Genomic DNA, 22,258 nt, shown 5'->3' with positions numbered 1-22,258 from the left:
GAGTAAGGCCTGGTCTCTACCTAAAACAGGATGACCTAGCTACATCACCCAGGGGTGTGAAAAAGTCACACCCCTTAGAGATGTAGTTAAGCCCACCTAAGCCTTAGTGTAGATGCTGCTAGGTCTCTGCACTGAAACCAGGATCTGTAGCCACAATACAGAGAGAAGGAAGGGAAATCAGTCAGTGTAATGTTTGGCGCGATGAACCATTTTGCAGACATTTCTCAAAGGAAGGAAATAGAATGAACAGTCCCTGGAGTTTTGAAATGCTTTTTCTTGTTGGTGTTGTGCTTTAATTTGATCTTTGAGGGAGGCAGGGAATAACATGTTTTTGTTTGATTTCTACTGTTCCATTTTGTTTTTAAAAAAATGTAAATGGAAGAGAAAACCCTAAACCTATAATAAAAAAAGCTCTTTCATTTCCTTTCATGTCTTTGTTGGAATCCACAACTGTCATCTACAGAGACTAAACAAAATGAAGAGCTCTCTCTCTCTTTGCGGCAAACCAAAATAATTATTTGCTTCATTTATGCATGAGGGTCAAATTTAATCTAATCTGTAGTTAAAAGGAAGGTGAATTCAATGAAGTCCTTGATGTTCCTTATGCTACGTCCATTAAAATATAACTTCAGATCTCAAGTGACTCATCTGCATTTCTCCTTGTTTGTATTTGTCGATATTCTCTTTGCTCTCATTCTGTGAGCAATGAAGCAATCTCCAGTCTTTGATAGACTCAGAACTATAGTGCACTACCATAACGGTGCATGGTAGCTGCAGGAGGCACGACGCTGCAGAGATAGTTAGGCATTGATGTGCCTCAGAAATGGTTTCTGAACTGGCTCCACATAGGCCAGCACTGAGGCATGTGATGGGGAGAATGCTATGGGCTCCAGGTTTACTTTGGACCAGTGGCTTCAACACGCTCTGTGAGCAGGTTGGCATGGATACAACTGCTCTTGCTACCATGAGCCTTAGGCTGGTTGGAAAGTGGATTTTACCTCACCAACCTATCTGGATTTATCCTGCCCAGAACCTGATTGCTCAGGTTCTGTTGGTGAGAAGCAGATTTCAGACAAAATTAATACAATGCTGCAACACATTGAAAAGCCACTAAATCAAATTTAACACATCCCAAAATTTTCTTATACTGTTCTACTCACATATGAGAGATGATTAATGTGAAGAAATTGGAAATAATTCGAATTCACTTTTCACCATTTATTTTTTATACTCTTGTTGCTCTCGCTACTTCATTCAGTGTTGGAAACAAAAACTATCTAGTATTTTTCAAGTCAATTTAACCTTCCTGCTCCTCACAGTTATTGCAAGGCTGCAACATTTGGTTTGCAAGCACTGTAAGAGAACTAAATTAACACTCATTTAATGAGTGAAGCTCTGGTTATAGATAAACACTAGTTGGTAGTCTTAACAGGGTATAATACCCCTGGGGAAATTCTGCGTCACTGCACATGCGCAGAATTCATGTCCCCCAGCAGATTTTATTTCCTCTGCAAAAAATACATTCTGCCAGGGGCTGCTGTGGTGCCAGAACAGAGGACAGCCAGTCACCAACTGGAACAGCTGATAGGGAGAGAGCAGAGGCTGCATTCCTCAAAGTGTCCTGTCTGCAGGGCCAGAAGAAGAGGCACATATGAGGGAAGCTGACAGAGTGGGGCACATGGGGCTGCTGGGGAATCACAGACTGGGGTTCAGTGGAGGGGGACAGACTGGTTCAGAGGCTGAATGGGAGTGGGGTGCAGGGCCACATGGGGATGGAGGGAGTGGGTGCATGGGGACAGGAGTACAGGGACACATGGAGGCAAGGGATGGGAGGGTGCATGGACACACAGGAGTGGGGCAGAGGTGCCTGACTGAATGAGAGAGGCTAGAGGTCATCCAGGGTCTGCATGGGGGAGGCTCCTCAACTCCCTATCTCTCCTACCCAAAAATGTTCCATGCTTCTCCCACTCACACCCAAAAAGCCTCCAGCTTCACTCTCAGTCTACTTCCCAACAATTACTTCCTTTTCCCTAAGCTCCTTCATTACTCTTGACTCCCCTAAGCCTTTGCACTGCTTCTGAAGAGTGCAGAAAATGTTTCTGTATTGTAGTTTAAATGAATTATTACTCAAGTTCTGTATTAAAATGTCTAGTAAGGAATCTATTTGTTGGGGAGGTGAGGGGGGTTAGAACATTCCTGAATTTTTTTCATTATCTGTATTGTTATAGACATATTGTTGGCAGGTATTTTTAAATAAATTACCAAAATAATTGAAACTAGCATGATAATATTGTGTTATTTTGACAAACAAAATATGCCCAGAATTCTGCAGAATTTAAAAATATTATGTGCAGAATTTTTTAATTTTTTTGGTACAGAATTCCTTCAGGAGTAGTATGTGAAGAGCATAGAACTACAGTGTGTAAGTGCAGTTAAAACATTTCTCTCTGTGAGCTTTATTTGTAGTACTGATGCTTATTATTTATAGTTTAACCTTTATCTTCCAAACTATTGGTTAACAAAAGGTTGGTTACATCCCCTAGGCTTACACTGTAGAGTTCATTATTTCCATGTATGGGCAGCTTCAGTCCCGCAATGCCGTTAATCTCTATAGGACTTAAGCGAACCAAAAACTTCCATATAGCTGCTCTACTCCACAGCAATGGAGTGCCTCTTCCATCTATCCTCCTAAAAGCAGCACAGGGGCTTAGTTTTGACTCCGCAAAGCTTAGCAACTCCACATCACTGAAACTCTCACTTTAAGAAGTGTTCAAATAGCCCTGAGAAAATTTTAAAATCAGGATTTATCTGTAGATAGTGCCAACAATGTACAAAGTATTTTATATGGAAGAATGAAGTCAAAAATAGAAGTCCTTATCTGAGGAGTTAAATCAGAAAAAAACAAATAGTTTAAGAAGTCCTTATCCAGATTATGTACAATGACTGTGTTTTAGGAGATTCAGTTCCAGGGATGGTGAAAAAGCATCAAAGGTCTATATTAAAAGAAGAAGAATATTTCAAGATGCGTACTCCTGTTACACAAAGAAACCCTTTCATGTGCTTGTAGATGAACTCCTACATTGCCATCACATTCAAGGAGACCAATTTGATTTCTTTCTTAGGTCACATGAAGATGCTTAGACATAAAGGTCCATATTTTTAAAAGGTATTTAGCCGTTGCTGAATTCAGAGTTGCAGCACCTAGATCTCATTTCCAAAAGTGATTGAGGTACTTAAGACCCTTTGAGATTTTGACTCCTAAATTATGTTTTCTTCTTCTGTTCATAAACAGGTAAAAAGGGAAAGGTGTACTTTAAACAACGAAATTCCCCTTCCTTTAATTTACTGAAATTCAATACTGTATTCATCTGAAATTTGACTAGTAAGGGTTTTTTCAACACTTAAATAGTAGCAGGTAGTTTTTTATAGTACTCCTCACACATAGATCTCAGGGTATTTTACAAAGAAAAGGAAACATCATTATCAGGGAAACTGAGGCAGAGAGAGTTGAAGTATCTTGCCCAAAAGTCACACAGCAGGTCAGTTGCAGAACTGAGACTAGAACCCATATCACTTGGCTCCTAATCTAGTACCCTATTATCCTTTGGCACACACTGCCTGCCCTTTCATACGCTCACCAAAGTATCATTTAATATTGTTTAGTTGCTCTCTCACATATGTTATTAACACAGAAATGAAGCTTTAAAGATCAGAAAATATTTCATTCAGATTATCATAGCAATTCAGTTATTCCAGTGCCAGTCTTATTCATTTTTCACTTACTCAAAGTTTTTGTTGATAGTTGCACATTTAGTAAACTCTCGTATGCTTCTTTCCTGTTCTTTTTCACTTTTGATTTCATGTGTAAGTTTTAACACAAAGTTCCATGGATGTGAACCCAGTCATCTCATTACAAGGTTTAATGCCTTTTGAGTTGGAACAGTACAGAAATCATTATAAATTATGCATAAAAGATTAGAATGGGCATGTGTGAAAGTTCCACTATTGAGCATTTGTTAAAACATCCATTAATCAGGCAATAACCTTGCTAGTTATAATCACAAGAGGGAAAAAGAGCACACTGCAAATGGGCCTTCTTGTTAGAATTATTCATTTGGGAATCAGTCAACCACTGATTCCTTTGACACAGAAGAGGTTGAATGAGAGCAGTGGATGATTGCACCTGAAATTTATGACTGACACAAATATCTTTCAAGCACTGCAAAAGAAAACATAACAAATTCTTCACTGACAAAGCTGAAGTCACTGCAGATTTTTATATTCTGACATGCCCAAGAAGAGTATCTCCCAGGCATTATGACCACTTTCTCATGAGATTAATCACGCTGTTTAATACATTCTGACTTTCAGGTGTGAGTACCAGCCAATCATATTCAAAATAACCACTACAAGAAAGAGAGCCCCAAACAGTTAAGACAAAGTGAGTGCTGGCCTTTAAGCTTTTGAAGTGATTTATTCAATATTCAAGCTGTATTACTTGGGCAACTTCTGGAGCAGCAGCAGTTGAAGGCTGATTAGGTAATTATAAAGGCTTCTGGGATACTAAAAACCAGGAAAACCTGAGATGAGGTGCAGGTAGACAGATTAAGATGAGAGAAAAAGAAGAATTCAAGGTATGATGTTTTGTTTGGGAGATCGCATATTATGAAGGAACCACTTATTTTGGTGTGATATTGCCAGTCATTGAGAGAAATAAAGTAATGTATTTATTGGAGTGCTACAATAACCTATTGCAGGAGATTGTGGGTCTTTGGCTCCATCTATGGATAGTCCTTTAAGAGGCTGATGACTCTGCTACTGCTTCCAGCTGGTGGATTTAGGGCCAGATTTATAAAAGTATTCAGGCACCTAATGCTGCTGATAGAAACCTAGTGGGATTTTGAAAAGCATGTAGGCACCTAACTCCCTGTTGAAATTGGCATCTATCTGCATCATGAACAAGAGGAGAACACTTACCGAGGAGATGCAGGAGCCCCCTGCATTAAAAGTTTCTAGCTACTTATTGGCTAGCTTGGGGAAGAAGGAAGCTGATTGGTTCCTCACTCTCCCTTTTTAAACCCTAGCCGAGGCCATATGGAGCCTCTTTTTGCTCTGTTCCAGCAGCCCCACCCTCTCTGTCCTGAACTGTTACTTCAAAGCTGTGATTTGCAGATATTATGGATCTGACCAATCACTGGTTTTGGAGTCAGGAAGGAATTTTTGATTCCCAGAAGGACCAGACTGGCAGAGGCCTGGAGAATTTTTATGCTCTTCTCAGAGCATCCTGGAGACACAGTTATGTTAAATAGGAACAGGATTTAATTATTGATAGTACTCGGTAAGGATGTTAGTTCATTGCAACTTGTGGTCAGACGTAAAAAACCTGAGATTTTACTGATGGGCCTTGTGCTCATGGGATACGGATGGTCTTGTGGCCTTCGAGGGCCGAGGTCCCCTCCTCTTTTAGTACCCTCTGCCCTGTCATGGAGTGAGTGGGTGGTAGAACTCCGAAAAGCAAGTTAGGTCCTAGGGCTAGACTGAGGAGAGTCTACGCCAAGTTATGGGTTAGATGGTAGAAGCCCTGTAATCCCAGCACTTAAAATGTGTGCTACGTGACAGGATGGGTGATCCTCTCCCCTGTGTTTAAATTTAATAAAGTTGTGGCCTGTCACTTAAAATCCATCCCTGCAGCGTCTACATTAATTTCTTCTGCTTATATTTCTAATACTAATGTCCAGCTCAGGCACTTGCTGATTGCCACTCCCCTGCCTGACCATCACTAGATTTAGGGTTACAAGATATTGGCCCTTAAGCCTTTAGCTAGTGCACTACTGAATATATGGCCCATTCTGCATCTTGGACCAAGCTAATTGGTGGAAACTTCACACTAGAGGTGAAAAATGCTCAGGAAAAAATTCTGACAGGCTGGTATCTTTTAATTTTTTTTAAATAGCAGGTGATGGATCTGCTTAAAAATTTAACATGTCAGAATTAGTGAGCAGAGTGTAGGTTAGGCACTCAAAGGTGCGTGACAAATCTAATGACAAACCTGGCTCAACCATGCATGACAAATATTATGTTACCACATATTTGTACACCCAGTACATATCTATATAATGATTGCCACTGTCTGTCACTCTGAAGGTTAACTTCATGTTTGGACCTAGAGCAGAGAGAGGTTCATGGGGCAAGAAGTAAGGAAGTGGGGAGCTGGAGAAGTGGTACTGCTGGGTCCAAACAACTGGGAGGGAAAGTTGATATGTTGTAGTTAGGTGATATGAGCCAAAGTTGTAACATGTAATGGGTCCAGTCCTATTGAATATATTCATAAATGATCTGAAAAAGGGGAAAACAGTGAAGTGGCAAAATTTGCAGATGATACAAAACTACTCAAGATAGTTAAGACCCAGGCAGACTGTGAAGAGCTACAAAAGGATCTCTCAAAACTGGGTAACTGGGCAACAAAATGGCAGGTGAAATTCAATGTTGACAAATGCAAAGTAATGGACATTGGAAAATATAATCCCAACTATACATATAAAATGATGGGGTCTAAATTAACTGTTACCACTCAAGAAAGAGATCTTGGAGTCATTGTGGGTAGTTCTTTGAAAACATCCACTCAATGTGCAGCAGCAGACAAAAAAGCTAAGAGAGTGCTCAGAATCATTAAAAAGGGGATAGATAATATTGCCTCTATATAAATCCATGGTACACTCACATCTTGAAACATAAGCCAAAGGTTGGAAAAAGGAAGTGTTATTATTCCTATTTTACAGATGTAAGTGCCTCATGACAGTAATTCACATGTACCAGGTGAATATGCAGTGCCTATCTTAATAATAGCAAACTATAACATGCCCACAGGTTTATAGGTAAAAAAACAACAGTAAGTTATCCTCATGTTTATATTTTCATGTGCATCCCATTTTCCATGTCTATCTTTTGACGGTAAGATCTTTGAGGCAAGAACTCTTTCTTGTTGTGTATTGTAGAGTGCCAAACAATAGATATGTTCTTGAAAAGAGGTTTATGTATGCACATATATACTTCTACTTATGCACACATGTATAGTGTGCACAGAAGTGGTAGCAAAATTGCAAAGTCATGTGATAAACTACATTTATTTGACAGCCTCACTTGTACAAGAATATTAATGCGTTCCACACACCATTTCTTCTACTCTTTGGTAGCCCTGCTTTATCTTATACCTTGTTATTCTAGCCTAATCTATTCTACACTGTTGTACTAGCCTAATCTGTTCTACTCTGTTCTTATGTTACCCTCATTACCACAGTATCTAAGCAGCTTCCAACAGTACATTAATGTGTTGGTTACTTTTTCTGCTACAATGCCACTCATCTACCAATTGATACTCATGCCAATTTGCATCAACTCTCAAATGTTTCACTTATGCCTCTATGTTGCTTCTGTAGTGGATCCTATTGGCCTGATTTTCAGACTGGCTGAGCACCTACAATTTACATGGATTTTAACTGGAATTGTTGACGCTCAACCCCACTGAAATCAGGCTACTCATGTCTTCCTGCTTCAGTCAGAATCCTTCTCTCACTCCCATTTCTAAGCTGTCTGCCATTCCCCCCTAAGACGTCCCTGCTGTCCCAGTTCATGAAGGCAATGCATTTTTCTTCATTAAAGAAGCTCATAAAAGCCATTTCCCTGAGGTCCTCAAAAGTAAGTTTATAATGTTATTTATATTAATTAAATGATCTCCAACCATGGATTTAGGTTGCTAGCTTTAGGTATCCAAGTTGCAAAGCATTTACCAGAGACGTGAGTCAGCATGGATTTGTGCAAGGTAAATCATGGCAGGCAAATCTGATTGCTCATTAATGAACTAACCTATTGCTCTGGAATCCTAATTATACTTAATTCAATATTTAGCATATTTCAAAACAACACCCAGAGCATAAACAAACCAAACACACATTACAGTGCATTTCAATCATAGAGAGGTCAGATAAAAATTAAGTTTGAGCCCTTAAACAATGGCCTAGATTCTCAGTTGCACCTGTTGCCCACTGGGTACAGCTGAAATGGGAGGCCTGAAAGGAGATGGTTGAAGCTCTGCTATTCTGGGGCTGGATTTACAGTGGTTCCATTATGGATTAGAGCAGCTTTTGGGCTGCTCTAATCCACAGTGGCTGGCAATGGCCTTTACTAGCTGGAGGTTCCTACACACCTAACAGGAGAAATCCTCTGTTGGGAAGATCCTTGGCCTTCCAGCTTATTTGCATCACCAGAATAGTACAAAAGGGTCAAAATAAGTAATGGGATCTGGCCTAAAGAATTAAAAAGAGGATGACAGATGAAATATGTTAATAAATTACCCCTTTAAAAGTCTAATTGAAGTGCTGATATTCATAATTTGGGACCTTGGGCCAAATTATGAGTAACGGCCCTAAAATTAAGCTCATATACGTACATACAAATATAAACTTGGTCACAAAGATTCTCTGTCCGATTTAAATGTGTAAATATGTGTTCTGAACTGACAGCCATTGTGATGCTTTACTAGGTCCTAGACTTACAGAAAATAATTACTAGGTCACCGTTGCCACATGCACAATCCTCCAGTGCAGGATCATTCTCTGTTCCACACAAGACAGTATAGGATAGTTTGAAATGTGCCAAGAGATAGGGCTTTCGAACACTTCCACTGGGAGACATCTCTAATAGTTCTCATATTCAGGAAGCTTTTTCCTGATATTCACATATTTTCCCCTTTCTGAATTATATTCTATTACCCCCAGTTATGGGATAACTTTCTTTCATTATGCAAAATAATTCCTTTTCCTCCACAAGTAGGGTGACCAGATATCCAAATATTATCGGGACAGTCCCGATTTTAGGGGATTTGTCCGACGTCCTGACCTTACATCGGTCGGGACACCCTTTGTCCTGATATCAGGGACTGTTTGCACCGCAGCCGCGGCGCCACTGCTCGCTTCCTAGGGCAGCTCCCAGCGCCAGCTGGCAGGAGTGCATATGCTGCAGGGGCGGGGCTCCTCCCTTCTCACCCAACCCAACCCAACCTGTGACCCTAGGAGCCAGAGGGACCAGCCTACCAGATGCTTCTCGGGACAGGAGCCCCCCAAGTGAACACAGCCAGGACTCCCCACCTCCAGGGGTGGATCTAGGTATTTTGCCACCCCAAACACGGCAGGCAGTCTGCCTTCGGCAGCTTGCCTGCAGGAGGTCCCTGGTCCCATGAATGTGGCAGCAGCCTGCGGGAGGTCCGCCGAAGCCGCGGGACCAGCGGACCCTCCGCAGGCATGCCGCCGAAGACAACCTGCCTGACACCCTCGCGGCGACCGGCAGAGTGCCCCTTGTGTCTTGCCACCCCAGGCGCACACTTGGCGTGCTGGTGCCTGGAGCCGCCCCTGCCCACCTCACCCCCTGGCAGGTCCCTCTGGCTCTTAGGGTTGGGGGGCTCTGCTTGCTGCCAGCGCCTGCAAGCCCCACTCCGCAGCTCTGGCAGCTCCCATTGGCGCTTTTCCCAGCCAATGGGAGCTACGGAGCTCGCGCTTCTGGCGGATGCAGCACGTGAAGAGTCTGGAGACTCCCCTCACCGCTCTCGCTCTAGGAGCCAGAGACCTCCCAGCAGAGCCAGTGAGTACAGCCAGGGAGAGGGGCAGGGTGTGATGGAGTGAGTGTCTGGGAGGTGTGTGTAGGGTGCTGGGCTGTGAGACTGTGGGCAGGGGGGGCACTGGGCGGGATGTGTGTGCACAGCACTGTGCATGTTGTAGGGGAGCTCTGGGCATAATGGATCCAGGGGGCACTTGACAGGGGAGCTGTGTGGTGCAGCATGGGCCCACCCCCAACAGGAAGGGGCACGCTGGTAGCACAGGGCCAGGCAGGTCAGTGTGCCTCTGGCTCCGGTTGGGGCTGTGCACCTGTGTCTGTCTGTCTGCGCTGTGTCTCCCCACACTCAGACCCTCCTCCCCACCGCTCGCCCAATGTGTCCTGATATTTCACTCTTGCGGTCTGATCACCCTATTGACAAGGTTTCAACATTTAAGATACTTGTAGACTGTTACTGGTATCATGTTGCCCACTTATTTACTGCTTCGCTAAAATACATAATTATCTCCTTCACTCTTGTCTTGTAAATCCTTCAACACATCTGGGCTACATGATCATTTTTGTTGTCTTTCTCCAATTTGTCAGTATCTCTTTGGTAACAAGGTGCTCGGAACTGAATGCGGCAGTCCAGGTCCCGAGCTTAATTATCAAGGTCCCTTTCCATCTCCAGTTATGTACATCTATGTAGATGGAGCTGAAAATAACCTGTAATTGCAACTACCACATTACATTGCAAAATCACGTCTAATGTTCTGCTTGCTATCACCCTTTGCTAGTATTACTAATTCAATAGGAGTCACACCCTTGAGAGTGTCTGGAGGACAGCATGAGCATTTGTGGAACTGGGCAGGAGATGAAGGATGGGAGCAGGAGTCAGAACTGGGCAGTGAGTGGGTGAGAGGTGATGCACCAGCAGAGTGGGAATGCAACAGGTGCTGTGTTTGTAGAATGAGGGATTGGAGACATCATTTGGGGCCCAGGAGGAGTGGAGCTGGGAAAAGGAGGGATGAAAAACAGTGGAGTACAGGGGAGATGGTCCATGAATGGCAGAGTTGTTGAATGGGATAGTAGAAATTTGTTCTTTGGAGCACAGAAGGAAAACTGAAGTTTCACTATTTATTTAGGAATCCGATTTTTATTATCATATTATGTATTAACAACAACAGAATACACAGGCACTTAATATGTATGGGTTGTGGAACATTTTACAATGGTTGGGATGAGTCCATATAATATCTATCTTTTTTCCTTTCTGTCAGTGAGTTTATTTTGATCCATATCTTCTTGAAAACAATATTTCCATTAAAAAAATAATCCTGTCTAATCATTTTGTAGTAATTTTCTTGTAATGATCTCTAATCGAGTTTGATGAATAGCGTAAGAAATTTTGGCAGACTTTTGTTCTAATTTTTAAAAGTATTCTCTGGGCTCTTGGTTGCATCCCTTCAAGGTTCATTTTTTGTGAACATTTGAGCAACTGAATTTAATTAGTGCAGTTGTTCACCAAAAATGATTTTCAAAGTTGTACATGAGAGTATTCACAGAAATTAAGTATAAAAAGTACACATGCCAAAATTCACACAGTTTTGTCCCTCAACCAATTAGGGAACAAATGGAAAATCACAACTAACTAGCATTGCTTATATTTTGAATATTTGTGATCAACCAGAGTATGAACATCCAAAAAAGCATTTGTCCATTACATTTGAACACTGGTGAAATCTTGAGCTGCTGGAGAATGTTCAGAAAGTAAAAAAAAAGGCTACATTCGGTGAATATGTTATTTATAACTAAATATTTGCTCAGCTTTAAATAGTTTCCTCACATTTTTGGTAGAAGTTGTAGAGTTATTTCTGGAACTACAATGAATTAGAATAATTGAAGCTGCATGAAGCCCTGTTATGAGGCATTTCTTCAGTTGCTAGTTAGAATATCTCTAGTGAAAGGTGTTCATTAAAACCTTTAAAGAATTTGGTTGTATAACTATCTTCTCCTGGGGCCTTGCCAGAGTCCAGAGAACATACTGACCTATGTAACTCTGTTAATATAATTTCTGTTTCTAATACCTTCAGGTCAGTGGAGGTGAGACACTTCAATTCAATCTCATGAAAGTTATGAAACAATTTAAAGTAGGATGATTAAATTTGGAAGAATATAAATCCATTTTGAAATCTAAAAAAATGTGTATAATTTCACCTGACTCATTAATTGTTAGACCTGTACAGTCATTAGTAATCACTTTTATCCTTATGTTCCACTCACCTTCTTTGATGGCCCATTCAGACCTCTTTCCATTTTGCATAATAACTTTAATCTCCATCAAAACACTTTCAAGTCAGCCTTTATCTACATAACACTTTGAGTCTTTGGACTTTGGTGGAGAAGCCTACACGTAGCTCCTGCAAGTACCTTCACTGTCACAATTTCGAGAAATTCTGAATATTATAAATTTGAGGGACATGGAATATATTAAATGGATTCAGTGCTGTTCATATGAGTTCCTGGGTTGTCCAGAAAAAAAATAGTTATTTTATTATAAGGGTGCTGAGAATGGGAAAACTACACTAATATCTAGCACTGCGTATTTTATGGTTAATTACTTAAGAATTAACCATAGATGAGAATTGCGACAATGTTGTCATCATCATCAGTCATGTATTACCAACATTAAAGGATTTAAAACATTCTGGAGAGACTTTTGATATATGTTACCTTTTTGCATTATGGCTGTTTTTGGTTTTTTTTCTAATTTTGCAAATGACTTTGTCAAGCCAATTTGATTAAAAATACAGATGCCCTAATAGCCCCACAGAAGCTTGGTGAAGTCACAGTAAGCAATTTCTTCACAGTGCCCTTTATTGTAACACCTCCCCCGCAAAGTTTTCCTATGTATGAAGAAAGATTTTTCTGTATAAGACTTCCCTTGAGAACAGGGTGACCATCGAGTTGAATCATATCCGGTTTCTTGTGCTACTGAATGCTATTACCAAAACGGTGTATCTACTGATCAGAGAAGATGACTGGAAGACAAGAAGTTCTGTGTTCCATTCCCTGCTGTTACAATAAATATCTGTATAAATTCTAGTGAGTCATTTAACTTTTGTGCCCAGCCCTAACATACAGGTGCATTACGAGACTTAATATTTGTAAAGCATTTGAGCACGCCTAGAGGATTACATACAAATGTTAAAGAACAATAACAATAATAAAGAAAAATAATGTCCTTGAAAGAAAAATGCTACAGAAGGAAAAGAAAACTGATTATTTCTCATGACTTCATTCAAACTTTGAACCATTTTCCCAATTCTTGAATATCAGTATTTCATCACCAAAGTACCCAGTTCCAGGTATACCATGCCCAGCATCAAGATGAATCATCAGAGACAGTGTGTAATGAATAATGGGATAAGAGAATATCTCCTTAAACCTTTTTGACAGTTACAAAATATGAGTATTGTGAGTGCCATTAAATTCAAACACTTGGGCCAGCTCAGGGAATAGCCCTTCCAGCTCCTGCTCTCTTCAAAATAGGGGGCCACATAGTGAAGTGCTTATTTAATATTTAGATTTGCTCTGAAGTGTAGGAGCCAAGCTGATATGCCACCAAAGTTGCAGCCCAGAAATATAAAACGCTGATTATATTTTGGAGTCTATCTTCAGCTCAACGAGCTTTCCATTGGTTCATCAATTAAAGGTCAACTACATGACATGCCCACTTGATTAAGAAAACTTGATCTTTCCTGATCTGGCTATTATAGTTTTTGGCACATGATCAAGGACAGAGAATAATTTCAACCAATCGGTGACGAACAAATAAATTCATGATCTCAGTTTAGTAGATTCATTATTTGTTCTAAATTCCCTGATGACAAACAATTCTTATTTCCTCTTTTCCCAACACAATCCTTGATGTATCTCATTGTTCTGTAAAGGCCAAGCAAAAGATAAAATAGCAATAATTTCAAGCACATGTGAGACTGTATGTGCTGATTAGAATCAAACATTGTAATGCTGTAAGATCTGTTATTGATTATTGTTTCCAAAGTTATAAATGTAATGAAACTAAGGTTCCATCTAGACTCTAAATACAACTTTATTCTGGCAACCTGCTTATAACACCCTCATTGACATCCATGTTGCAGAATTATAGTGTTACCACCTAGTTACAGGAAGGCAACCAAGTGCCAGTTTTGGTCAACTGCAGGAGTGAAATCTCAGTAGCCAATGACGTTAGTAGCTGAACAGTAACCATTGTGTGTGTTGGCACAAACCATACTATGGCAAACTCGACCATTAAGTGGCTACAAATTTGGTTTGTACACAAGATCTTAGTGATAGCCTAGGAAAAGTCTCCAAAATTAATAAACTCCTGAAAAAAACTTTTTTCTTTTAAAATCCCTAAAGAATAAAGAGCTACTTACCCAAGTTTTCAATGGAATAGTAGCGCTGTTTGCTGTCTACTCGCACTGTCTCAGCATATGGACTGCCCACTCCATAGCCAATGATGTAGCCGCGTACAACAATGTTTGGATTCAGTGGTGGAGTCCAACTCATGACAATACTAGTTGTCAATGGCCTGACATGAAGAGAGCTTGGCTGATCAGGAACCTGAGATTCTGGGATACAAAGAAAGGATCCATTAATATCCTGCTCATTGAGTTTTACCATTTACAAAGGCAGAGTTTAGATTAAGAAATATGTTATAAGAAAGCAACCAGGAATCTCACAGCTACATGCATAGTCTACATGCAATTTCCCTTTTGAACAGTCAGCCTTATTTTGAACTACATTCTTCAGCAACAAGCACATTAAGCAGCTTCTTCAACATATAAGATCCCCTTTCCTCTTAAAAAAAACAGAATATCCCTCTATTCATCCCATTTTTAGTGTATGAATACAAGGCAGATCTGAAATTATGCAGGAAAGTGGAAAATGGAAATGTTTGGAATTGATAAAAAATTCCCCATAACAATTTTTGAAGTCTTCCTGGTTTATTTGCAAGTCAAATAAGATGCTGAAATCAACTAAATGACTTATCATTGGCCAGTAGTTTAACTACAGTATTTAATGAACTGGTTGACTTTGTGAGTGATATAATAGCATTTATAACAGCAATGACCTATCTCATGCCTGTGAAAACTGTAATGTTAATTACGAGCAAGCAAGCTTGAACTTTCTTGGACATGCCTCTCTTGGCTTGGAGGCTGTTCTGAATAATACAACAGCACTCGGATAATAAAATGAAATAATACAATGATATCTTTATACAGGTTCTCTCAAGGCATATTCATTTCTTACGTAGTATTTAATGATTTGATGTGTAACTAGCACACACACTTTGTCTTCAGTGAACCCATTTTTACTTTAAAGGATAGATAATAAATGCGTTTTGTTGGAGTGTATGGTAGCTACTACATCACAAGTCTCTTTAGAAGAGCAGCAAGTAGCTTGTCTTTTTGAGAGCAGAAAGAGACAAGCTACTATTTTTCCCCAGTGAAGAGGCCTGTAATATAATAGACAAATGCATGGGGGGAGTGTGGAGTGGTCCAAAATGCAGGCGTAAAACTCCAACAAAAGATATTTTGAGATTGTGAAGCATTCCCACTATAAACCTTGGAAAAGACCATTAAAAGATGGAAGTAATACTTTTCAGTCCTATTGTCATATATGGTACAATGATGTCTTTGGTATTTTATGTGCTTTGAAATGAATTCTATTTAACACGTTTGAAGAACTACTGAATCTGGTTAGTATAATACCAGTCTGATATACAAGTTTTAAAAGTTTTTTGACCTCAGTTTTCTTAAAGCTGCTATCCATGGTCATACACTTTAAGAATGAAGGAAATGCATTGAAGAATAGCTAATGACAAAACAAAAACCAGATTACACCAGCAGTGCCACCACAAATCATATACAATTGTCATTCATCTCCTTCTGACCTCCAAACTTTGCTTCAATGCAGAATCTAAGGTTACTTGAATCACTGTCTTTGAATACTGATGATTTTCAAAATTACAAAAGTAGTTCTTACATGAATCAGACATATAGTAGCAGTTTAGCACCTTGTAATAGGAAGTCGTAGAATGAGGCGATACTGGATTCCTTGCACACGGTAGAAGCAGTAAATCTTAAGCAGTTCATGAAGTCAGAACATTCAAAAAGCTATTGGCATCAAGCAATAATCTTTACATCTCACTTATATAATACATAGAGATTTTAACACCAGCATAGATATCCTCAAGTAGCTGTTGGGGTCAAACAATTTTATTCTGATATGCTGAACTGTTCGCATGAAGGAATTCAAACATATGTATCATACAATTTTAAACATCAGCGCCACTGTTATCTCATTAGCAAAAACAAAACTATAAAGAATTTACCCTTCTTGTGAAACACAGAGATAAAAATGAACCTAGGGTGAACTCAACCATTTTGGACTATTTGCCCACGTAAAAGTTTTATGAACATGGGAACAGAGGGCATTTCAGGGGCAGAATTCATTTAGAGACAGAAGAATTCTATATATAATTCTAGCTTAAATCTAGCACCTGTCCTACTCCTTTTACATTGTTACTTAGATGATGTCAGGTCTTGTCATAAAGGTTTAGGAAAACTGCAAATGTGGTAAACAGTAATCTTTCTGAATATTGCTAAGTTTTTAGCGTAAACAATCCACTCTTGGAAGAGCTTATTTCCTGCTGGCAGACTCATGGAAACTAAATGAATTGGTTCCCATTTGAAGGTTTTGTTCACAACCAGAAGGAACAGAATTGTAACATCACTCAGATTCTGCAAAAAACACTGTAAATGCTAAGACTTCATCAAGAAATCTTAATTATATGCCAGACTGTAGAATTTCCATGCACAGCTGCTGGAACTAGGAGTGGTGGGGGTGCTACTGCCTCCTGGGCTTGAAGAGGTTTCCATTATGTACAGGATTTACAGTTTGGTTCAATGGCTCTCAACACTCCCACTACGCAAATTTTTCTACCATCTCTGTTTCCATGGCTGGTACTGGTCTAATTATTATTAGAAATGATACAGAACATAGTCCTTTTGCTTAACCTTATTATCTGATATTTTTCTAGCCTCGAGTAAATGAAGCAATCTATCCATACTCCTGATCTATCCAAGTAATTCTGAAATGTATTGCCTTTGTACCGTTTCTTTTGTGATTAAACAATTTCACCACATTGCTAGCCAGTATTTCTTTGGGTCACACATCTAAAATGATCCAAAATATTTCCCCTTACACGATTACAATCTGCTTTGGATATCCAAGTCAGTTCTTTATCTGCTCAAGAAGCTCATCCCAATACTATCCATTTCAATTCTGAGTATAAGCTTATTGGATGATAATGCACTGCAAACTTTCTTAAACAAAAACTATATTACTTTAGGTCTGACCCCAAGGTGGTGTAAATTGATGTAGCTCCATTGACTTCCATGGAGCTATGGTGATTTGTGCCAGCTAAGCATCTGGTCCGCTGTGTCCACAGCCACATTCATTCATCAATGAATACTGCCTAGTTTACCATTTTATCTCTTCTGCTTTATTTAATGTCTACATCTGTTTACTGAAGCTGGTCAGAAACATTAAAATGGAACTATTTTCCATAGGAAAATGCAATTGTTAAAACCAAATGCTTTGTAAAACTGTGTCAAAGTTGTAAAAATTTCATTCCTGACAAAAAATGAAAAAAAGGCCCAATGTCTTCATTGTGCATTAAGTGGTGGGGCCCTTTCTCCAGCTGGATGTAGGAGGCAAACTATTCCCTTCAACTTTAGTAATGGGGCTTGTACAGAGGCTGGTGGAAAGGGGGAATTTTCCCTCATCACTGAATTCGCCTAGGTGAGATGGGTTTATTGCCTTTCCCACAGTGCAGGACCTAATGGGGTAGAATGTCACAATTCATTGTGTGACAATGTGGCAGATGTCCAGTGCAGGTATTCCATTGGGAATGGATGTGGATCAGATAAAAAATGGATGGGTAAAGTTGCTACAGAAGATACACTTTAAATAAGCAGAAAAAGGGGAAGGGATGATAGCTGCCCCCAAGAAATGATCATGGAATTACCTGCACTGTACAATCTTATCAGCCAGGTACTCCCAGGTATTTTAAAAATAAATTTGTGGTCTAAATAATACCGCATTCAGGGTCTCCTCCTCCTAGCATAGATGGGCAATGTTGTAATGGGACATTTCAGCATCATTTCCAGAATGAAACATTTCAATTTTTTTCATTGTGAAGTGACTTTTCATTTTGATATTTTCTTTTTTATAATATATAATATGAACCTTTAAAAAAACTCAAAAATGAAGCCAAAGTATTTGTGGTGCTTGATTTGAAAAGATTTTTTAAATCATCCCTTGAAAAAAAAATGTTAAATGTTGGTTTTGTTCTGATTCAAAACAATGCCAAATTTCAAAATCTGAAATACTTTGTGAAACAGAATTTACATCCTTCACACAGTTCTCCTCTTTACATACCTTTTACGTTTAGCCCCAGGTAACTCTCACCTCCCCATCATCTTCCAGCTAAATGCATGTAAACATCTACTTAGACTCAGTATATAGATATACCTCTTACTCTCTTCTTTATTGCATTTTTTTTGCACTTTTATACTCAATAACCAGTGATGCCTTTGTTTCTAACCGTTTTTCTGTCTACCTGATATTAAACACGGTGCAAGAAACATTTCCAAAAGAAGGAATCTTGAAATTCTGTTTCTATACATAAATCCTCAAACCTGCTTTGAAAGATCTACATTCCACATTTGTCAACACTTCTAACATGAATAAAGATTACACTCTCCTTGTGCTCTGCAATTGTGCATGGAGTTTCTCTGACGGTAATTTGATGTCTCCTGTCCTTGTTCATAGAAGAACAAATTCTATGTGTACACCAGCTGCTGAAGTCAACCAGAATTGCACACGAGTATCTGAAGGCTGAATCTGGCCCATAGAACTAGTGAGAAATTCTTACTTTTTCTTATGTCTGAGGTTAGGAAACACTCCATGTTACTTTGATTCTGCATTCTTTACCTTCTGCACTATGCACATTTTGAGAACCTTAGGGCTTGTCTACACGGTACCATGCAGTCAAGCTAGATTCTGTAAGAAATGAAACCCTATACCATGCTGTCTCCTTTATTTCATCCTTAATCAAAGACTCTTTTATGTAATGATCCAAGCACACGTCTTTCATTCAGGGAATGTTGTATGTTTAATGGTCCTTAATTCCTCAGCCTAACTGACAACACTAAGGAAGTTATTTATATTTGGGTCACTTTAGCAATTGTTGTAGAGGGTTCTCTGGAGTTCATAGCTGTATATTTTACAGATTAAACTAAGGCTATCTGATATTATTTTCATTTTCTTCCTGTATTCCCATTTTCAGAAGAAACTACACTGTAATACAGATTTAGTTTGTCATGCTCTTAAACACAAATTTAGGGTTGAAGTTAAACTATATCACTAATATGTACAATAGCTTCCATCTGTTCAAGGCAGTAAGCAGAAACTGAAAATCCTAAACCCGTTTTCCTGGAGGATACCTTTGCAAACTTGAGTCTCCTGCATCCTTGCTCAAGCTATTTAAACCAGACCCTATGGGGAAAACTAAATTTCCATTTTTTAAAGCACAAAATTTGAGGCTCAAAAATAAATATTTAAAAGCTTCCCAGCTGTCAGTAAGGGCATACAAGCTTTCCAGGGAACCTTGAATAAGCAGTGATGTTTGGCTTTCTAATCACTTTAACAAAACACACTAATTAAAAGGAAAATCCATAGGGAGTTACTGTAGTTCTCCTAGAAACTGTTCATCTTTGTGTTGCTTATGCCAAGCAGACATACAGTGAAGGCAAGAGAAACTGCATAAACCATAAGAGCAGAAAGGGAATTGCCGTTAACAATCTGTGCAACAGCATTTCAACTATTTAGCTGACAGTTGCAGGACTTTGCTTAACTACAGTAATAAGTCGATCCCTCTCTAGAGTTTATCAAAGTATCTCAGTGGTATATATATTATGCAACACAGTGCATGCAAAGTGTCAGATTGCGGCAGCTTCACTACAGATTTTTCATTGGTACTGTAAAGGCAAATATGTGTAGACACAATATATGAAAAAAGTCTTTGGTTTTATTTCATTATCAGTGTGTTTTCATTTTCATTACATGTCCCTTAGGATTATGCTGCTAGTATCTTTGCATGCATATACATATATATTGTTGGAGGAAAACAAATATCATAATATTTTGCTGTGGATTAAATGCAAATAAAAACAAACATGTTCCAAGAAATGCATTGTATTTCATTTTGCAGCATAAATAAATAAAGCCAAGGGATGTATTTGCTTTTTAAAAAAACAACACGATACTGTATTAAATATTGAGACGTGTTTAGAATATATTTAGTTTTACTTACTAAGATCTACCTCCAAATGAGTGGCCAGCTGCTCTCATCTTGAGTAATATGTCATTTCTGAAAGCGCTATCCACTCAAAATAGTAGTTAGTAGAATGATAGCATACATCACCACATATCATAGCATATTGTGACCAGTCAGTATGGTCACATCACTTACAAAAGTGTCATCAACTCTTTAAAATGTTTATTGGAACCCAGTTGCATTGAATACAACATTTTAGGTGCCGCAGTGGCTCCAGGCACCATGTGCCTGGGGCGGCAAGCTGTGGGGGTTGCCCTGCAGGTCTCTGCGAGGGCAGCAGTCAGGCAGCCTTCTGCGGCTTGTCTGCGGGAGGTCCGCCGGTCCCACAGATTCAGCAGTAATTTGGCAGCAGGACAATTCTTGACAATTCTCCTTAGTTTTTTTCCCTCAATTTCTATCTGCATCTTTTTGGTTCCATTTTACTTGCACTTTCTTTACTTTTGAAAGTAGGCAGCTGTTTCCATTACTTTTCCTTTTTTCTTTTAGTTCTTCAAATGTCTCAGTCAGTGTATATGTCTCTTTGCTTTCAGTCACATTTTCTTTTATATCAACATCTGTACTCATTTTTACATTCAATATTTTTCAGGTTCCTGTATCCTATCATCTTTCATTTATTATGTGGCTTCATTGCCAACCATCTGAAAATAGATACGTCAAAGACAATAATCCTCAAGACATTTGTAGGCTCATTTTATTGAGTTAGAGACATCACTATTATTTTAAGTGTTTCTCTGATTGATTATGTTTCTCTTTCATGGTGTTATTGATTCACTTCATACTAATTTTCTTTCAAATAGTCCTGACACACAGGCATGAAATTCTAATACCTGATAATTACAACAAAGACTTTTGACTCTTTATTGGTGACCAGACCAGAGACATAGCTTAAGAAATATTAGTAGTGAAATCTATGTACGCATTATTTGGTTAGTTATTATCCAAGATTATTGTATATTTTTACAAGTGCAGCAAAAACTGCAAAAAAAAAAAAAGTAAGACTGAAAATGAGAATTCTTAGAGTGCCAGTGTAAATGAGAGAATAAAATGAAGTTGTCTTGTCTTGTCCCTTCCACTTCACTTGTTCAGAAAGCAGCAGACAATCTTAATAATGGGTAATCACTGAGTTCTTCTGCTCAAAAACACTCAGACAACAGCTCCTGCGACTATAATCATTGGTATCTAACCCAAGACCTGCACAGCATCTGGGTAAAGCTCTAGGTAACAATTAGAATGACACCCAACAGATAAAAACCTAGAAGGAATGTGGTGATAATGTCTGAAAAGAAATGTAATTACCATCAAGATCATTCTCTGGAGTTTCTGCTGTATACCAATCTGAGGAGGGTCCTGTCCCATTGACTGTCATGGCAGCTACCTGGAAACTGTACTGACTTCCTTTGTCAAGTCCTGTTAAAAACATAATATAAACCAAACAGAAGGGAAAAAATAGTTTTATCAAGATTCCAAAGTTTGCAACAGAACTAAAGCAAAATTAATACTCTCCAGTAAAACTCCAACTTCCTTGCCACATTTAGTTATGTAGATAAACAGGCCTGCACTAATATATTCATTTACATAAACAGCAATAGTGAGTATGTTCCTACAGACATATTTATTTACAACAGAACCACTGGTCACTATAAATTTCTATTATTGTTGCTATTTAGTACCAATTCAGTTTAGCTCATAGATTCAATTCTGGACCCTGTGTAGCTATGGTGAAACAATCTGGCTACCAAACCTCCTGCAAGTGTTTTGTCATTTTATTTAGTCCATCCTGACCATGAAGCACAAGAAAAACTGTTATGTTCAATTGCAAACATTCTTTGGGGAAGAATGATCAAAATTAAAAACAGCAAATTAAATTGATCAGACATTGGAACTTACAATAAAACAGATAGCAGCCTTTTAAAATCTTTAAGTTACTTTACTGTTAGAGGTTTCTATATTATCCTGCAAAAAAACACCTGCCTAACAAATAGAGGTTTGTAACAAGTATTTACAACTGAATATTTAAGTCATCCATTTAAAACAATTGTACAGTTCAGCTTCTCTAGTAACCATTTTCTATTTTTTAATATTTTATGATGATGATATCTGAAGGAAGTTTTGTTTTTAAACCTGCAAATTTAAATATGCATTTCCACTACTTTTCCAAAACAAATACCTAACTTAATATTTTGAAATGCAGAAAATCTT

At 38.8% G+C, this 22,258-nt stretch overlaps 1 protein-coding gene across 2 annotated transcripts in view; it reads right to left on the bottom strand.

Moving 5' to 3' along the window:
* Positions 1 to 22,258, bottom strand: part of DCC (DCC netrin 1 receptor) — a 933,783-nt gene that overhangs the window by 120,825 nt on the left and 790,700 nt on the right. For both annotated transcript variants that reach the window (XM_050944636.1, XM_050944637.1), the window contains exons 14-15: positions 21,356 to 21,466; positions 14,028 to 14,222 (exon numbers count right to left, since the gene is read on the bottom strand). In XM_050944636.1, coding sequence (XP_050800593.1) covers positions 14,028 to 14,222; positions 21,356 to 21,466 — 306 coding nt within the window. The remainder of the gene's footprint in view (positions 1 to 14,027; positions 14,223 to 21,355; positions 21,467 to 22,258) is intronic.

Source organism: Gopherus flavomarginatus, chromosome 3, assembly GCF_025201925.1.
Source record: "Gopherus flavomarginatus isolate rGopFla2 chromosome 3, rGopFla2.mat.asm, whole genome shotgun sequence".
NCBI lineage: Eukaryota > Metazoa > Chordata > Testudines > Testudinidae > Gopherus > Gopherus flavomarginatus.
The sequence above is the reverse complement of the archived record's forward strand: the minus strand, read 5'-3'. Positions and strand labels throughout refer to the sequence as shown.